Source organism: Pseudogymnoascus destructans (assembly GCF_001641265.1).
Source record: "Pseudogymnoascus destructans isolate 20631-21 unplaced genomic scaffold scaffold_4, whole genome shotgun sequence".
Lineage (NCBI taxonomy): Eukaryota > Fungi > Ascomycota > Leotiomycetes > Thelebolales > Thelebolaceae > Pseudogymnoascus > Pseudogymnoascus destructans.
Window position 1 is genome coordinate 1,063,052 of NW_020167523.1, and position 20,993 is coordinate 1,084,044.

Below are 20,993 nucleotides of genomic sequence, written 5' to 3' on the forward strand. Positions count from 1 at the left end.
AGTGAAACTACGTAACTTACTCGACAGCATCAGGATCCCAGAATACTACTCATGATCCCAGGTCAGAATGCAAAGGTTCCAAAGGTCCAGAAGTTTGTTGACATTCTAACTCCAGAGCAAAGACAACCTCCCACATGTCCATCTACAGGCACATATAACTAACCCACGTGAGAAATGTTCCCAGTCCTCAGCTTGGCGGCGGTAAGCACTTGCCATAAATGCTGCATTGTTGCACACTTCAATTATAATAAGATGCATATTCAATTTGTAGTGACAAAAGAAGCTAGTTCTAAGCAGTTCCACTCCACGCCGTAACTGAGCCCCCAAAACACTTTCCAACTAACAAAAACATAAACTCGTGTTTGGCAACGATCTTGTCCTCGTCATCCTACGACAAGTCAATAACAGCACGATGGTCTCTCTCTTCCTATCTCCATAAAAAGAACAATCAATTCCTATAAAAATCTCACACCTGCATCACCATCTAATTCATCATCATCATTACCCCCTCCCGAACGCCCCCTTCGCTCCTCCATCCCACAAAATAGGGAGAAGGAGAATTTCGTGGTTGGAGGGGCGAAGGGCGGGCTGGGGAGGGGAGAGCTGACGGCGGAGGAGAGGAAGAAAATAAGCCACCCACCCCCTCCTCTCTACTCCACAACCTCCACCCCTTCCAACGCCCTCATCGCCCTCCCCCCCTCCCTCTCAAAGCACCCAACCATCCTCTCACACTCCCTCCTCAGCCTCTCCTCCGCAACCCTCGCATTCCACCCCACCCACTCCTCAACAGTCATCCCCCTCTCCTCCGCCGTCAGCTCTCCCCTCCCCAGCCCGCCCTTCGCCCCTCCAACCACGAAATTCTCCTTCTCCCTCTCTGCGCTCCTCAGACACCCAAAGACATCATCTAGATCAACACCCACCCATGGCTCAACGCTCTTCAATCCGGCAACTACGTTCCGCCTCGATGGCGTCCCGGGGGTTGCTGCGAGGGCGATACGGACTGGAGATACTTGTTCAGCCGACGCATTCGGCCGCGGGCTCGGCGGGCGATTCTCCGCATCCGAGCTCTGCGGTGATGGCGAGGGCGTGATACTCGCAGCCCGCGCACGAGCCGCAGGTTGTGGCGTTGGCTCCTCTACCGGTTCCGCTTCTGGAAGAGGCGAGGGGGATGCAGGAGCGGGTGCAGGAGCCGGCGCCTTCCCCTTCGCCTTCGTTGCTGCAGCGCGGGATTTCGCCGGCTTGGGCGCTACAACTTGTGGCGGCGGCGATTTGACGCGGTCTTCGATGTTGGCTACGCGTTCAGAGACGGCTGCGCGATGGCGCTGTGGCGGGGGCGCGGGTTCATCTTCTTGTGGTTGTGGCTCCTCGATGGAGGGCTGGATGATATCCTCGATGTTGCGGATGGGTGCTTTCTTGCTACCCTTCGCCTTCTTGGTCATTGTGGATCCGCGCTTCTTGCCTCCTCGCACGACGGTGGCTTGGCTGGCGTCGGTCTCGTTGCCAGAGTCGTCGTGGGCAGTCGCTATGCTGCCGTCTTGGTGAGACAAGGCCGATACCATCGACTCGATGGACATGGTCGAGCCTCTTGTTGCCCTCGTTGGAGCTGGCTTCGCGGCCTTGGCCTTTGATGTGCGGCCAGCTCGAGCTTTTGGCGCGGGTTTCAGCTGCTGCTCCAACTCCGCCTGTTCAGCTTTGATCCGGCGAGCCTCAGCTTCGGCCTTGGCTTCAGCTTCAGCAGCTTCACGTTCAGCGGCGGCGGCTTCTTCGGCTTCGGCTTCAGCTGCCTCACGCTCAGCGGCAGCGGCTTCTTCAGCTTGAGCTCGAGCAAGGTCCGCTTCAGCAGCCTCAAGCTCAGCAGCAGCAGCTTCTTCAGCTTGGGCGTGAGCAAGTTCCGCTTCAGCAGCCTCAAGTTCAGCGACTGCAGCTGCTTCGGCCGCTTCTGCCGCAGCCTGTGCAGCACGCTTTGCTGCGGCTGTTTGCTTTGCAGATACCTTTCGTGGCTGGTTAGCCTTTGCACCTCTTGCCTTGGGGAGAGGTTTCGATTCCTCAATTTCCATTGCCTCCAGCTCCGCTTCAAGGGCTGCCTCATCTATCTCCGCATCTGCCGCCGAAAAGATGTCGTGATCTGTCTTCGCGATCTTGCTGGTGCGTGTTGCTCGTCGAGTCGGTGCCACAGAAGCCTTAGGCTCCTCGTGAACAACTGGTTTCGTTTCCACAGCATCCTCTTCATCACTAAGCGGCCTCTTCAGATCGTCTTGGAGCATTTTATCGATTTCATCGTCATCCGGCACATGTGCGCGGAGGGATGCCTGTGAAGCTGTCGAGACTTGTCGCGATGTCTTCGATTGACGTCCCTTCCTTTTAGGGGCGGCCTTCTTAGCTGGCAGTTCAGTTATAGTAGCCTCCTCCATCGACACATCGCCCATTACGCTATCTTGGACGGCAATGCTTCCTCGTGTCCTTCGTTTGGGCGGCGGAGCTTCAGCCTCTATCACGCTCGCGGTATCCTCCATCGCTTCACTGGCCCTCTTCTTCCCTCGCTTGGGCTTTGGTTGTTCTACCGCCAACACGTCGACTTCGTCTTCCGGCTCTGGCAACTCGCTGACCTCAATTGGCTCTTCCTTCTTCTTTCTGCCCTTAACAGGGGCTTTCTTCCCCTTGGGCGCCTTTCGGGTGGATTTAGAAGCAGTTGTAGCAGTTGTCATCACACTATCGCCTTCATCGACCTCCATGTCAACTATATCAACTATAGACGGTGCTTCCGTAAAGGCGGATTGTGTTGATAGTCTCGAAGTCTTGGAGGCGCGGGGTTTCCTGCCCTTCGCAGCTTTCTTCGCAATCGGGCTTTCCGGTTGGTTGCAAAGTGTGAAGAAGGCGCAATCCTGGGATCGAGCATGATGTTCGCGACTGCAATTAGATTAGTAGAGTCTTTGCATCACTTGGGATTCGAACTCACAATGGTTTATCGGCTGGCTCCCAGCCATCTAGTGCAAGTGTACAGTAGACACATTCCGCATAATCATCGCCTTCCGGCGTCGGCTTGTGTATCCACCCAGCTTCCACTAGCTATGATATCGTCAGTACGAGTTGCAAATACGATCCATATCAGCATACCTGTTTAGTCTTGCATTTCCACCCCTTCTTCCCCTCATGCGGCCAGCGATCCCCAAACGTCGCTTTCCTAGCCTCCACCATCCGCGTACTCATCGGGTTCTCCAGATGCATATCACCCAACCGCGCCTCAATACACGACGTGACCGCCCATCCGCAGCCGGGCGACAGTTTCAAATGCTCCTCGAGCGGGTTGTCGCCCTTCTCCCACCCGCATATCGATTCTCGGCAAAGGAAGCACTTTACATTGTCGGGGTTCTCGTGGGATGGGAGGAAGAAGAATCCTGCTGCCGCGAGCTGTAGCGCGTTAGAATGCTAAACCATTGAGAAGTGTCTCATCATACCTGTTCTGGGCCGAGCCACGAGTGCGGCCATTTCATGGACTTTGGGGCGCGTCCTGTCGCATTGGACCCTCGTCGTTTCGGTAATGGCTGCGCTGTGTGAAACGACTCCAGCCGTGCAACTTCCGTATAATACTGATCCGGTACGTCCGCCGCCATTGTTTTCAGAAGTGACAGTGCACTGTTTGTAAAAGGTGTCTGTGTTGGAGCTGTTTTGCTGTTCTCGCTGTTTGGCGATTCGATGTGGGACACGCCGCGAGCCGAACGATTCAAGTAACACCGCGCGATAAGTATGCGCTAACTGGGCCGAGACGCTATTTAATGATGCTTCGTGAATGGTAATTCCCAAGAGATTATTTGTCGCACGCGTCGAAGTGTTGTCGAGAGTTAATTGCTGGGCGATGATTGTTGCGGGAGTCCAGGATGTTATTGTTTACATCGGAGGCCATCCGCGATTCTGCAGCCCCACACCGCCGTTGCTTCCCAATCTAGTAGCTTGGAACTCCACTTACTTCACGTTCAGCCAAATATGATAATTATCCGTCCATTACCTTCATATGGATTTATACCAATACTTTGTACGGAGGCGTGTACCAAAAGTCCTTGCCAGGCTAACAGTGCCAATGTAGCGTTCGGGGCTAAAAATAGGGGTAAAGTCAGTAAATAGGCATCGTATTTTGTAGAGTAGAAGATAATACAGATATTAAATATGCCTTCATACTCTCTTACAACGCGAGCTCAAGCTATAGGACTCCGAGCTTATGGAGCTACATATCAGCAAATTAAAGAGAATACAAAAATTTCCGAGCGGCAAGTGCGATACTACATGGCTGAAGCACGCCGCCGTGGATATAATCCAGATACCGACAAGCAATTACTCGATAAATATCTTATTGATGCCCCTCGAACAGGACGCCCTTGGAAACTAAGTGCAAATGGCGAAGAGACTCTTATAAAGAGTATAAAAATGGACCGGAACTCTCGAGAGAAGACAGCAGCAACAACTGGTTATGAAAATGGTTGTTACGGCTAAGTGCTAGTGCTATGGCTAGCGCTTACGGCTGCAACCTCACATGATGGATAACATTGGATATCATGGATATTATGTGTTGTAATAGTCACATGATCTCACGTGATCTCCGTACTGATTATCGGTAAAGCCAAGTATAGGTTACATAGTCAGGAATACATACATTTATTACTCAACAGTTATGAGCCCGGAGCACATCAAGGTCGCATTTTGAATGTCTTCGAACATCGTACAGACCTCAAACCCCTCCTAGGAGTCAATCACCATCATAATGGCGACCCTACAGAAGGTGGGGGTGGTCCTCACCAACCCAAAAGACTGGGATGAGTGGCTAGAGACGATTAAGACAGCTTCAATGAAGACAGGAGTGTGGGGTTATATTAATCCAGCATTAGATGATCCCCCTATCCTCGTACCACCTGTTAGGCCAGTTCCTAACTTCGTACGGACTGCAGCTCAGGCCGGTAGTGGTGTGGTCCCTCAGACTACTCCACGGGTGTCAACAAGAGCAACATCAAGTCAGACAGCCCAACCATCAATCGAAGCCTCCCAACCAATAGTACCAATTATGTACAGATCTCTCACAGACGACCAGAAGGAAGAGCTTCGAAACCTACAAGCGGACTTCCAATATGATCGAAAAATATGGGAGAAACAGGAGGAAGCAATTCAGGGGCTACGGTCTAAGATCCAAGAAACTATTAGACGGGACTTCCTACCATACACATACAATTGTGATACTCCATACGAAATGCTAGTAAGGCTTAAGGAGCGGTTTGCACCAACTACATGAGCTAGGCATGAGGAATGGAGGAGTGAGTGGGCAAAAGCATCCAAAATACAAAGAGGAGTAGACCTTGAAGAGTGGCTCCTAAAATGGGAGACCCTCTACACACAAGGCCGTACGCTCCGAGCACCAGAGGTTATCGACCCTCACGATGCGATATATTACTTCCTCAAAGCAATAGGACCCTGCGAATTTCGAGGCCCATGGACATTCAAACTCAACACTGAGGAGGTCGTACGGACCTATCGAATCAACCAGAGACAGGCAAGATATGACCAGAAGTCTCGGGGGGAACATGGAGTTTTCGCAACACAAGAAGGCAATAATGAGACATCTGCTACCCTTCAGAACCGTACGAACAACCTACAACAAGGACAACAGGGTTGGAATAACGGGAAGAAGAACAAGGAGCCCTGAACAGATTGACCTTGTGGCTCTATCCATAAGTGGAGGGACTGCTTATATGTCATGAAGTCGAAGCGTACGAAGTCATGGAAGCCAAACCGAGACATTGAAGCTAAAGTTGATGCCTACATAAGTGAAAAGCCAGGCTTTCAATACTGCATTCAAAGGGCAATAGACCAGGACAAGGCGAACGGAGGACAACCCCGTACGAACCAGGATCTACCTGTTTCCTTTGCAACAGCCTTCCAAGTCACTCAAGGTCTTACCCTCTCAACCTATGAGCTTGCAAGGAGCACAATCCTTGATTCTGGAGCTACAATTCATGTCTGTAACGACTGTATGAGGTTCTACAACCTAAAGGAATGTGAGGACGGAAACTACCTCTTAGCTGGAGACCAGAGAGTAAGGATTGAAGGGTTCGGGTCCGTGGACATCAAAGTCCAGGTTGGAAAGGACACAAAGTCCGTACGAACCATAACACTCCAAGAAACAGCCCTCGTTTCCTCATTCCACACCTCTGTTGCATCCTTAAAATGATTCATCCAAAAGGGAGTCCATTGGAATACAGCTACAGAAGGACTCACGTACGAAGGAAAGCCGTTCTGCAACACTCCAGTTATCCATGGACAATGGGTCCTTGAATATATTAAGAATGACAATACAAAAGTCCTTCAAAACACAGCCCTATCAACAAGTGCACCAAGATGCTGTTCTATCCTCATACGGACCTCGCAAAGACCTAACAGGCACTGCAAAGGAGTGGCATAATCGAATGGGCCACCTTAATCAAAACGCAATAAGGAAGCTCCAAGAGAAGACCCAAGGGGTTATTGTCACAGACATGGATTTGTACGACACTAACTGCGAAGTCTGCCGCCTTACCCATGCTACAAAAAGGATCTCCACCACGGTCACAGATCCCTTATGAGAAGGTGCACCTAGACCTTATCCAGATGCCAGAGGCATACGATGGTAGCACACAGGCTCTACACTTACAGTGTGATTTCTGCTGCATGAACCATGTCTACACCATTAAAGACAAGAGGCAAGGCACAGTCCTACAAACAATTAAGGACTTTGTAAGCTACGTACGGAGACGATGGGGTTATAAGGTAAAGATCTTCTTCCTTGATGGTGAGAGATCACTTGGAGATGAATGGGATGCATGGATTGCAGATGAAGGATACGAAGTGCAGCTTACACCCCCGTACACTGCTGAACCAAATGGTGAAATCGAACGTTCAGGCCATACGATAATCACACGCTCACGAGCTTTAAAGGAAGCAGGCAACCTACCACAAGGAATTTGGCCTGAAATATTTCGGACTGCAGGTTACCTTATAAACCGGTCTCCATCATCTGTCATTAATGATGAGACTCCGTATGGACTTCTACTCCAGTCCCTACCCTCGCAGCTTCAAAAGCCAGAGCTTACTAAGCCCTTACTCTCTCATATCCGCGCCTATGGATGTAGAGCCTACGCACTCCTGTCATACTGACATTCGTTGCACTCAGTTTGCTATCAAACTCAAGAGCAAACTTAGAAATCTCCTCCTCAAACCTACAAGTCACCATACATATCTTGGCTTATCACACCAACAACAGAAGCAATACTACTCAACGATTGCTGCAAACTCTTCTACTACATCTGTTTATGCTACATACATCACGGCATATCATTTGAACACTCATTGAACAAGTTATTAAGAAAATCTCCTCCTTAAGGGGGTGGGCCAATACTACCACATGGCATATATCTACCAACTAGAGGCCTAGGAACATGAACGATAGCTCTAGAAGCTTCTACAACCCTCTATGATTCATTACACGTCATCGCTCCTTAGTTACCCACAAGATTGGTTAAGTTATGACATAATTTATCTATAGGTTGTTACGACGGAACAAGAAGGCTGGCCAACTACAGGACAGGAAGGAGGGAGGTCGCATGAGACCGGCCCTGGTACCTGGAGGGGCAGCGGGGAATAGTAGTTCCGAAAGTATCACGTGACGGACTCGCAGGAGGATGAGAAGAGTCCTAAGAGTCCAGGACTCCGAGGACTCGAGTGAGTTCCCAGGAGTCCACTAGGCACGTGATGGACTCGCAGGATGATGAGAAGAGTCCTAAGAGTCCAGGACTCTGAGGACTCGAGTGAGTTCCCAAGAGTCCACTAGGCACGACGCCACTATATAAGTAGATAGTATTTCCTTAGATAGGAGCTTCATGCTCAACTCAATACAGTATTTGTTATATACTAGTAACGTGTTACTTGAAGCCTTTGTGTCTGATCCCCTGCCTCCTCTGATAAGTAAACCTTTACGCAAGAGAACCTCTGTGTCTTCTATCGTTTAGAAGTCAGCGTTACACTTTGAGCATCACTTCTACGAGGTACCGGCTTACACACAAAGCAACATGTCTGTCGTCAGTTCGAAGGGGAAAACCCCCACCACGCCAACTTCGTCTCAGAGGTCTAAGCCTGAGAATGAAGAGATGCCCGATGCACCCACCGTCAATGAACTCAAGGAAACTCTACGCGTCAAGTTGCCCGACACTTACTCCGGCAACCGAAAGGAACTTGAGGTGTTTTTGCTACAGGTCGAACTGTACCAGCACTTCAATGATGAGAAGTTTCCCACCCAGGAGAGCTATGCCCTGTGGACTGCGTCCTACCTTAGGGGGGAAGCCCTGCGATGGATCGAACCATTCCTCAAGGACTATTTCAAATATGAAAGTACCAATGGAAGCATGACAACTACGCAGACTATGTTTGGCAGCTGGAAAGGATTCTGTAAGGAAATCCGACGCATGTTCGGAGACATCGATGAGATCAAGACCGCGGAAGACCATCTGTTTGCACTTAAGCAGACTGGCAGCGCCCTCACATACTCCACAGAATTCCAGAGATACGGCAATCAGACAGGATGGGACGCCAGCGCACTCATCAGCCACTACCGACGTGGGCTGAAGAGCCATATACGTATGGAACTTGCCCGTTTGGAACAACAACCAACGGACATGGTAGCGCTAATCGAACATACGGTCCGAATCGACAATCGACTATACGAATTCCAGAAGGAACGTCGGACCTATGACAAGCCCAAGAAAAGTTACCCCTACCGGGGAAACGAGGGCAGACGACGGGATCAACACCCGCGAGACAACCGTTGGTCGGACCCAATGGAACTCGATGCCACGTTCAAACCTGGACGACCCCGTGACCCTAAGAAAGACAGACAATTCAAGGAACGACTCTGTTTTAACTGCGACAAGCCAGGCCACATGGCCCGAGACTGCAGACAGCCAAAGAAAGGGAACGGCGGACGCAAAGTCGGCAAACAACTCAATGCCACCTGGACAGGACAGTTGAACGCAACGTTTGTGAGCAAACAGGACTGGGGAATAAACGGCGAAAGCACCCCAGAAGACGAGAGCTCAGATGAAGGGTCGGAGGCGGAATCGTTCACCGTCTCGGAACAGGAGACCTTCGATGAACTCGCACCTACGGAACCAATGAGTCCACGGTGCAAGAACGTAGTAAGACGCATGGCAAAACACGCCCACGCGAAGATTAGGGCCGAACGAGACAAGCCCAATGGCCAGAGGAAAATCCCCATGCTTAAAGACCTCTACGGGAACCTGTTACAGGAACTTCCGTTAAAGTGCAAGGTGGACGACTGCAAGGATGACCTCTGGAGATACTACGACCAACTAACGAATACCCGCAGGCTGCTTGGCACGTCCCAAGACGTAGCTAAGTTGGAAGCCCAAGAAGCGGAAGAACTGGAGAAGGATGTCGAGCATATGGCTAAACTGAAGTATATGAAAAGCGTCGAACTTTACTACCAGGACCGCAGGAGAGCCCTGAAGAAGTACGACGAGAAAGCCAGAGATATGCTCCGACGGGAAAATGCGAGACCCACTCCACGCATCGAAAGGAGAGCCATGGAGCAACTAGACACGTTCTCCACGCCTCCGAGGGAAGATAGTGCATGGGTGAGAGGACAGCGGGAACTATCAACGACAGACGCAACAGAGACTGATCATCCCTGGCACGCGTATGTCTACTGGGAGTATTGCAGCGAAGATGATTGCAATCTCCACTGGAAAAAGAAACACCAGAATCAGTTGTTTCCCCGATCCTCGCCCAGGATACACTTCAGAGACGCAGAGCAAGTTCACGCCCTCAGGCGAAGCCAGTCTGAAGGGGACTTGCCTATCAAAAGCAAACAGGTATACGAGAAATACCCACATCTGCTAGACGAAGCAGAAGAGCGAGGGAAACGATCTCCCCAAGGACCACCATTGGAAGCGGATGAATACTATCCTTCCTCGGACGAGTCAAAAAACTAGGAGTCCTCGACGGTAGGCCACCGGCGAGCGACACGAAGAGGCCTAGTACAGACCAGCTATGCGCCACGACGGGCAGCATGCAACTATATGTGGTCGCTAAGATACAACAGCGACACCTCCGAGCAATGATTGACTCAGGAGCGACGGGCAACTTTATGACAAAGAAAGTAGCAGACACGCAAGGTTTCAAGACGCAATTGAAAACCGAACCATACCCGTTAATGGTCGTAGATGGAGAGCCCATCTCGACTAATGAAGGAATGGTGACCCACGAAACGGTCCCATTGGAAATGGTCATGCTACACGGGCACAAGGAAACGATTCAGTTTGACATCGTGCACATGGACAACCATGCGTGCATCCTTGGTATGCCATGGCTCAAGAAACACAACCCCCAGATCGACTGGTGGAACGAGAAAGTTGTGATGAGCCAGTGCGCGTGTGAACAACGGACGGACACGCGACAACGGGAGAAACCCTCCCAGGGCCGGAAGGAGTTATGTGCAACCTCCGAGCTCGATGACCTAGCCCAGGCATCCTCACCGACGAGTATACCGGTGGAGTACAAGGAATACGAGCAATTATTCCAGGAAGGCCCTAAGAACGAGGCGCTTCCTAAGCACCAACCATGGGATCACGAGATACCTTTGGAGAAAGACAAGAGTCCACCGTTCGGACCAATATATCAGCTATCGGAAAAGGAGCTGAAGGTACTTAAGGAGTACATCGATGATAACCTAGCGAAAGGATTCATCAGACCATCCACATCACCAGCAGGAAGTCCGGTGCTTTTCATACCAAAGAAAGACGGCTCCCTACGGTTATGTGTGGACTATCGAGCGTTGAACAACATCACAATCAAGGACAGGTATGCCCTGCCGTTAATCAACGAACTACACGATAGATTTCAAGGAGCAAAGATCTTCAGTAAGCTAGATCTGCGAGGAGCATACAACCTGATCCGAATCAAGGCTGGGGAAGAGTGGAAAACAGCATTCCGCACCCGCTATGGCCTATTCGAGTATCAAGTCATGCCCTTTGGGCTAACAAACGCACCCGCATCCATGCAACGACTGATGAATGATGCTTTGCACGAATACTTAGACATCTTTACCATTGTCTACCTAGACGACGTCCTGGTGTATTCAGCAACCAAGGAAGAGCATGTCAAGCATGTCAAACTTGTCCTGAAGAAACTAAAGGAGTACAGCTTACTCCTCAAACCAGAGAAGTGCGAGTTCCATAAAAACCAAGTCGAATTCTTGGGTTACATTATCGGAACGCACGGCATCAAGATGGACCAAGCAAAAGTAACGGCAGTGTTGGAATGGCCAACACTGACCACGGTCAAGGAAGTGCAAGCCTTCCTAGGCTTCGCCAACTTCTACCGAAGATTCATCTCGGGATATTCCAAGGTAGCTCAACCACTCACGGAGCTTACCAGAAAGGATCTCGAATTCAAATGGACGGACAAGGCAGAGGCTGCTTTCCAGGAACTTAAGACGAAGTTCACGGAAGCACCTATCCTTGCTACATTTGACCCTGCAAAGAAGATCATCCTCGAAACGGACTCTTCTGACTTCGCAATTGGAGCATGTCTGAATCAACCAGACGAGGACGGTAAGTTCAAACCAATCGCGTACTACTCTAGGAAACTGTCACCCGCGGAACTCAATTACGACATCCACGACAAGGAGCTACTGGCTATTGTCGTTGCCTTTGAGCAGTGGCGAGTATATCTTGAGGGATCCACCTACCCTGTGCAGGTATGGACGGATCACAAGAACCTCATATATTTCACCACGACCAAGGTTTTAAACCGCAGACAAGTCCGCTGGGCAGAAACCCTCGCAGCCTACAACTTCACGATAACCTATCGCAAGGGCTCCGAGAATGCAAGAGCAGACGCTCTCAGCAGACGGACCGACTACGCCGGCCCAAAGGAAGAAAGACCTAGAGCAATTCTGAAGAAAACAGATGCAGGAATACAGTACAATGAGTTACTAGCGACGATCTCAGTCATCGAAGATACAGAACTCGAGGAAAGACTCAAGAAAGCTTATGCAACAGACGAATGCGCCAAGCGAGTCTTGTCCAAAGTCGAAGGCGACTTCGCCATCGACGAACAAGGATTGATTCGATACAAAGGCTTAGTGTATGTCCCAAGTCAAATGAGACGCCCGCTGGTGCAAGAACAACACTCGTTACCAGCACACGGTCATCAGGGAGTAACGCGAACCTTCGAACGAATCACTCGACACTACTACTTCCCAGGTATGAGGAAGCAGGTAGAGACAGTGGTAAGAGAGTGCGACATTTGCAGCAAGTCAAAATCCAATAGGCATCTGCCATACGGACAACTCAAGTCGACACCAGTACCAAAAGGAGCGTGGAAATCAATAGCTTTGGACTTCATCGTCAAGCTTCCACCCTCCAAGGACCCGTTAACAGGAATAGAATACGACTCTATCCTCGTCATCACGGAAAGACTCACGAAATATGGGAAGTTTATACCATATCTAGAAGCTAGCGACGCCGAGGCGCTCGCATATACCTTCATTCGAGTCATATTAGCCGATCATGGGATGCCAGAAGAAATCATCTCAGATAGAGACAAGCTCTTTACTTCGAAATTCTGGAAATCATTGATGGCGCTACTGGGAACAAATCATAAGCTATCAACAGCTTTTCATCCCCAGACAGACGGCCAAACAGAAAGATTAAATCAGACCCTTGAACAGTACCTGCGAAGCTATGTCAATCATCAACAGGATAACTGGGTTCAGATCTTACCCATCGCACAGTTTGCATATAACAGCGCGATGACAGAAGCAACGAAAGTCTCACCGTTCTTTGCCAATTATGGCTACCAGCCAGAAGCATATAGGCAACCAAGACCGGATGAATCACGAGCTGAACAAGCCCTGATCGTGGTGGAACAACTGAAATCGTTCCACGAACAACTTGCGACGGACATCCAATTCTTAAATGAACGATCCGCCGCATACGCAAACAAGAAGCGCAGTATGGAACCTGCCTTCAAGGAGGGGGATAAAGTATACCTACTCCGGAAACATATCAAAACGAAACGACCAAGCACAAAGTTGGACTTCAAGAAATTGGGACCATTCAAAATATTGAACAAAGTCAGCTCAGTTAATTACAGACTGCAGCTACCCAGGAAGTCTAGACTACACCCGGTATTTCATGTCTCACTACTGGAACCAGCAAGAGGAAATACCCCAATTGCGACCGACACCGAACTCCAACCCGAGAACGAGATAATCGAATATGAGGTCGAAGCGATCCTAGACAGAAGGTTAGTAGGACGTCGAGAAGAGTTTTTGATAAAATGGGAAAATTACGAACCTACGGATAATTCGTGGGAACCAACAAGGAACATCAGCAAAGAACTGCTGGAGGAATATCGACGCCGCCATCCGCCAGCCATTGATCCCAAGATGCAGGGGAGTAGGCCAGTGGATCGGAGGAAGCGGGGGTCCCGGTTACAGACGAGGAGGCAGCGCTAACTGCCTGTTCCTCGGCCTCAACAGCGTCACGCTTCTCAGCAGCCACACGTTCGGCCTCCTCTGCCGCATCAAGCTCGTCGAGGGTTTTCAAACCTCGCCGGAGCATATCTTTACCACGGGTTCGGATGAGGCGTTTCTGCTTCCGCAGACGAAGTAACTTCGAAAGGGTTTCTTCCTCTTCGCGATCCAGGCGATCCTCCTCCCGTTCGAGCTTCACCCAGTCGGGATGCTCAGGACCCATACAGTCACACTTTTCTTTCAAGTTGCGACGAACGCACTCGGCGCACCGCCGTGAATCATTTGGAGACGACACGCAAGTAATGTTTCGCCTCACGCAGTTCGAGCAAGAATCCATTTCGGGTAGTTCGTATCCGTGGTTCTTTATTCGACGGACAAGATCGTTGCGTTCCTGGAGTTTGCGGGCAGTGTCAGTAGGCATGTTGCATGTTGAAGGACTCGCTGAGGAGCAGCAGAGTCCCGGGGACATGGACGTACTTATAGGATTCGAGACGAATGCCCAGGGGAAGGGAGCGAGTGTTACGACGGAACAAGAAGGCTGGCCAACTACAGGACAGGAAGGAGGGAGGTCGCATGAGACCGGCCCTGGTACCTGGAGGGGCAGCGGGGAATAGTAGTTCCGAAAGTATCACGTGACGGACTCGCAGGAGGATGAGAAGAGTCCTAAGAGTCCAGGACTCCGAGGACTCGAGTGAGTTCCCAGGAGTCCACTAGGCACGTGATGGACTCGCAGGATGATGAGAAGAGTCCTAAGAGTCCAGGACTCTGAGGACTCGAGTGAGTTCCCAAGAGTCCACTAGGCACGACGCCACTATATAAGTAGATAGTATTTCCTTAGATAGGAGCTTCATGCTCAACTCAATACAGTATTTGTTATATACTAGTAACGTGTTACTTGAAGCCTTTGTGTCTGATCCCCTGCCTCCTCTGATAAGTAAACCTTTACGCAAGAGAACCTCTGTGTCTTCTATCGTTTAGAAGTCAGCGTTACAATAACATGGTTTATCAGTACGTCGGACATATCAGTACCTCGGACACTTTTCATTGGCATTCTACTTTGAATATCAATAAATCAACCATAACATATTAAATTAACTATAACTAAGCGGAATCAGATGAACTAGACATATCTATAGCTTCTTGACAAGTTCGCGCATTATGACCAGCTTTTCCACAGATCCCACAGCATCGCCTAGACGGTTGCCCCTCCTTGCGACTACCCCCAACCGCACGTACGTCGCGTCGTACCTGCTCATCCACATCCTTCTGTGCGATAATAGCCTGTGCATCCTCTACTATAAGTGCACCTCCTTCACAGACACGAGCCTTTTTAGCCCTGCGGCGTTTGCTAAGGGCTTCGTTGGCTGCTCGAAGGGTACGTACCTCAGCAGACAGAAGGGTGTTCTCATGTGCTAGTCGCTCCGTACCCTTTGCCAATGCAATAACTGTCCCGAAGAGTGGAGTTGGCGAGCTTCCTTGGTGACGGGCAATTCGATTTCGAACGAGGGTTGTTTGTGAAAGAGCTTCAGTTGGGTTGGAAGGGGTCTGGGAGACCCAAGGGTTGGTGTTGGCAGTAGAGGGTCTAGAGGGAGTTGGAGTCCATAACCTCACGTCAAGCTTTGAAAGCACTGCTTGCGGGTCGAAAGGCACTAAGCCAGCTCCGCGGAACCCGGACTGGGCGTTTTGGGCTGTCATGGATTCCAGATATGCTGCTCTAAAGGCGAGAAAGAACTCGACCTTGGTAATGTGGTTGATATGAGCCTTAATGAAGGTCTCAATCTGCCGACCATATGCCCGCTTCAACACACTAAAGCACCCGACATCAAGTAGCTGAGTTAAATGAGACGAGTGGGGAGGTAGTCCAAGAGTTATAATGTTGTGTGCCTTGCAGTACTCTTGGAACTCGGCCGATTCATGACTCTCGTGCCCGTCTAACACCAGCATTCGATATGGACCCCTTGCACGAACAGCAGTATGTTTGTCGAAGTGTTTCAACCATTCTAGACCCGTCTCATTGTTTGTCCATCCATTGCTTGTCAGTTTAACAACCCAGTTGTGTGGAAGGCCGCCATCTGTATACCAATTTGCAAGATGATTCTTGCCTTTAACTACCAAAAATGGAGGAATACTCCAGCCGTCACTGTTGATACAAGCAATCGCTGTAGCCCATTCCCGATTCCCTGGCTGAACTGCCTTACCTCTGCCAAGTCGATCAGCAAGGGTAACAACCATTGCAGGGCAAATCACACCCATCATAAACCCAGTTTCGTCAAAGTTATAGAAGTCGCAGTCCAAAACACCATATTTTGCCCTCATATTTTCCACTAGTCGAAACCACGCGCCAATTAGTTCAGGATCTTCGCACAAGGCCCTTTGGAAGTCGTAAACGCGATTAAAACGCGTCTTTAATTCTGGACGTCGTTGTACAAATCGGTGGGCCCAGAGCTTCCCGACGCGCCTCCCTCCACGCGATTCGAGTATAAAATTTGCCATATCTTCTACACCAGCAAGCCGGGGTGCAAATCCTCTTGAATCCATATCAAGTATATTCCGAATAACCACCTCCTCTTCTAGTATAGTTAATTTCATTATTGCAGGCTGGCGTTCGTAGGCAGTAGTTCGGCCGTTCATTCTGTCGCAGAGTGTAGAATGAGGTACTTCATAGAGCTTAGCAGCCTTCCGACGACTTAGATTTTTTGATGTTCGGATAGCCTCGATAGCTAGAATGATTTTTGCTTCTTGGGTAATCACTGACATAATAAAAGGTGGAAAAAACGCGTTGTGAAGTTAGAGGGTAGGAAATTCGGGAAAAGTGTCCGAGGTACTGATATGTCCGACGTACTGATAAACCACGTTACATTTATTACTCAACATTATGTTATCCATGTTATCCACGGGGACCCACGGAATGTCATGTGATGGATAACATTGGATATCATGGATATTATGTTATCCATGTTATCCACGGATATCCCTTTGGCACGATGCCACTATATAAGTAGATAGTATTTTCTTAGATAGGAGCTTCGTGCTCAACCCAATATAGTATTCTTTACAATACTGTAATGTGTTACTTGGAAAGCCTTTGTGTCTAATCCCCTGCCTCCTCTGTCAAGTCAACTCTACGCAAGAAACCTCTGTGTCTTCTATCATTTAGAAGTCAGTGTTACAATGGTGTGTCTACAATGACTGCTTTTCGCGTACTACAACGGCATAAACTGATAAAACGAAAGCCAACATGGAAAACAGGATTAACTAAAGCGATGAGAGAAGCACGACTACAATTCGCTCTATGATATGCACATTGGGCTCTTACGGATTGGAAAAACATTATATGGACAGATGAAACATCTATTGTCCTTGGCCATCGACATGGAGGATTTAAAGTATGGAGGACAAAAGATGAGAGATTCGAGCCATCTGTTATTCGCTCTCAATGGCACAGAGCGTCGGAATTTATGTGGTGGAGCTGTTTTACATACGATAAAAAGGGGCCATATCACATTTGGAAAAAGGAGACAGCAAAGGGGAAGAGAGAAGCAGCAATTGAAATTGAAGCATTTAATAATACAATTGAAGCACAATGCAAAGAGGAATGGGAACTTAAAAATGGAATATGTCACCTTGGATTATGGAACTATAGAGGAAGGAAGCCAGAGTGGAAGTTTACAAAAAAGACAGGAGCAATGACCCGTGAGAAAGGAAAAGGAGGAATTGATACATGGTGATACCGAAAAGTCATCCTTGAGCCTTTACTTCTACCGTTTGCACAAGAGTGTAAGAAGAGCCAAATACTATTGTACAAGAAGATAAAGCACCATCTTATGCGTCAAAGTGGCAAAAGGCTGTATTTGATAGGTTTGATATTCAACGGCTATTATGGCCAGGTAATTCGCCTGACCTTATGGAAGACTGCAGAAATCGTGTGGAAAAAGGCATGGGAGGAGCTTGAACAACGGAGAATACAGGCGTGGATTGAGAGGATTCCATGCCATATTCAAGAGGTTATTAGACTCGAAGGAGGAAATGGATATAAGGAAGGGGTTAGTGATATATCTAACATCCCGGCAAGGACTTTTGGTACACGCCTCCATATGCACACTGATATTGACTTTTCGTTGGCTTAACTAAACGTAAGTCGTGGCGTACTGCCGCAATATATCTTTACAGCTAAATTTGTATGTCTCCCTTAATAAAATTTTCTTATATATAGAAATATACAGGGCATAATCCGTTAAGTCGATAGCTCAGCTCCCGTAAATAATATCGAGATAGCATAAATATTGAGATATTGAATTTCACGTGACATTTATATAAAATGAGGCTATTTACATAAACCAGCCATCTAAGGTTCCCTATGCCTTAGAATTGGCTACTATAAGCCCTAACTCTCTCTTAAACTTCTCAAAGGACCGTAAATACACTGCTGCCTCCTTCGTGCCACTATTCCCAGATTCTATGAACTCAATCAGACGTTGTATAGCTTGATGTGTAGCTTGTGGGGTTAGTACAGACTGTAGATTAAGCTCTTCATCCTCGTCGTCATCTTAAGCCTTAGAATCTGGTATATATTGTGCAATGACCTGCTCTAGCAGTATATCCTCCCCTATAGGCTCCCTAATGCTCTTCTCCATTGTCTCTATGTCCTCCTCCACTAGGTTTAAGAAGTTCGAGAGATCTATAGCATTGCGGATGTGGCCAACTTGTTGTACTTGTTAATAAAGGTCATTCATATTAGGAAGAGGGTGTATTAGAAGCTGAATTAGGCATTAGAGAATTGTGCTTTTTCAAAAGCAGTTATAGATAGTTATAACATCGTGAGTCCATGATAGAATGAGCCATCAAATGGCAAGTTGGATGTTCATTGTTTAGACAGGGTCTTTATTCACTTCATAACATTCAAGCATATAGTAGAGCCATTGTCACTAGTAGTAAGCTTTAAGGGCAGCAATGATGCCTTAATCAAGAGGTTAAAATCAGCTTGTTGCATTTAGAGGAAGCTAGATGATGTGGGTGTTTAGGGGAGGAGGAGTTGATTTAATGGTGGCGATATGCGCTAAGAAGTTATCCATCATTAGGAGTATTGATCGAGATGTGCCTATTTGTAAATAGAAGGCCTTTAACCATTCTGCCATAATGAACTGATTCATCTAAGCCTTTTTATTTCATCTCTAAACCCCTCCCATCGCTATAACTTCAACATTTCGAAGAGCTTGTGGTGTCTTTGCCTTTCTAATAAACCATAGGGGAAATCGATCTGTGCTAGTTGAATTAACACAAACAACTACTGATATTCTTGCCTTCTCTCTTTTCTGACCTATAGCTGCCTCTGCTGTCATAAAGCCTCTTAATGGTATCATCTTCTAGTATAGTCCCGTCTCATCTATGTTATATATATCCTCCTCTAAGTATTCCCCTGCTACTGTTTGAATTGCTCGCATCTCTTCCTCTGCTAGCTGGAACTGATCTAGCTTTACCGTGTCGAACTTGATTAAGAATCTTATGGCGTTGTCAAAACCTTATGACCTACCCTAAGCTAAACTCTAGGACTGTTTCCCCTTTATGTTGTGGTAATTGTGCCTAGATCTGCTTTGCCTTCTCTTGCAAAACCTCACCTATTATAACCCCTCCTCGTCGTTTAATAAGCTTCTGCTAGTCAAAAAGGATAGCTTCTAGCTATGGCTAAGCAGCGTCATGTCATCATTGTCGAGCTTCTTAATCGTCTACTTGTGGGGTGCTGTCAAGGTAGGCAAATCAAGTGCTAAGAGATTTAGAGACAGTAGATTAGCTGACTCAAGTCTGGTATTGGTATTAGAACCATGTGATGTAAGCTTTCTATGAAGGTCAAGGGCGTTGTTTATAGTGCTAGCACTAGAGAGTACATCGTTAGTCAAGAGTGATCGAATTGAGCTTCTTTAGAGGCATCCTGTAAAGTGAAGAAGAGGTTAGTATAAGTCGATAATCTAAAGAAAGGGCACGATATATATTAGGGTTTGTATGTAAAAAGGATAGATCCTGCAAAATATATTAAGATATCATAAATATCAGGTAAACACATATCTACTTTAAAGATTATGGCTGTAACGTGGTTGTACACCAAGTCGATCATGACACTGAGTCGATCATGACATCAAGTCGATCACTTTTGCCTGTAGGGTTAGCACAAATAATCATGATAATCATGACTATTTAACTAGTCAAATATTATGTAAGCATACTAGTCATAACATAACGTACTTGACAAGCGAGTCGTATTTGCATGCGAGTCGTATCGCGACACACCAAATCCGCACTTTACGGATACTAATGACCATAATGGCTCAACCGCAGCCATTATGGTTATCTAGCAGACCTGCAAATACGTGTGCCACGAGCATGTAGTATGTGTGGATAACTCACACATACTGCCCGTACATGCCCATTAAAGCAGGTTCCTAATTAGGGTAGTTTTAGAGGTTTTAAATAGTTAATTGTTGAGTTATTAACCTGTAAAGTGCGGATTTGGTGTGTCGCGATACGACTCGCATGCAAATACGACTCGCTTGTCAAGTATGTTACGCGATAAGTAAGCTGTGCATGCAAGTAAGCTACATACCCCTCATCAATTCTAACACATTTAACCTCCTTCTAATCAACATGTCTTACTACACCTCTAATCATAAAGAGGGTTGAATGACTCTAGTGCTCCAAGCTTATAAAGATGGCTATTTTACAAGTATGAGGGGTGCTGTAAACGCGTACGATGTTCCTAAATCGACTTTCTAATCACGCGTCAAAGGATGCCTAACATGAGGCAGTTTACAGTCTGTAAACCTGAAACTAACAGCTACTAAGGAAACAACACTTGTTTAATGAATATTATCTATGGACGAACGAGGCCTACCCCTTAGATCTACTTCTATATGACAAATGGCAAATCTACTCCTTCAAAAACGGACGAATACAAATCAAGATGATACACTTACAGTTGGTACAAAATGGGTTCAAAACTTCATATAACAGCACGACTCCCTCCATTCGAAACACACCTATAAATACAACTACTAGCAGGCAAAATGCAAAGATCCTACAGTTATTCAAGACTGGTTCTAGCTTGTACAAAATATAATTGCAAAATATGGGATTTAAGAGGGGGACATCTACAACTTTGATGAAACTAGGTTTCAAATAGGAGTAATTACAACTACAAAGGTTATTATAGGTGCTTAACAGGCTAGTAAACCAGTTCATATACAGCCTAGGAACCGTGAGGTGACTGTTATTAAGTCTGTTTCTTCATACAGATGGAGTTTGCCACTAATGGTTATTTTTGAGGGAAAGGTGCAAATGTCAACTTGCTATACAGATACTCTACCTAAAGATTAGATAATTAGAGTAAGTGATAAGGGGTGGACAGATGACTCCCTAGGCCTTACCTAGCTTA

General features: G+C 47.7%; 1 protein-coding gene across 1 annotated transcript; it reads right to left on the bottom strand.

The window, feature by feature from the left end:
- Positions 1 to 650: 650 nt before the first annotated feature.
- VC83_02081 (uncharacterized protein) lies at positions 651 to 3,993 on the bottom strand (the record flags this gene model as incomplete). Its single annotated transcript, XM_024465751.1, has 4 exons — positions 3,456 to 3,993; positions 3,115 to 3,408; positions 2,957 to 3,066; positions 651 to 2,907 (listed from the first exon to the last, which is right to left on the bottom strand). Exons 1-4 carry the CDS (start codon positions 3,609 to 3,611, stop codon positions 651 to 653), a joined length of 2,817 nt encoding a protein of 938 aa, XP_024326566.1. The 5' UTR covers positions 3,612 to 3,993.
- Positions 3,994 to 20,993: the final 17,000 nt, after the last annotated feature.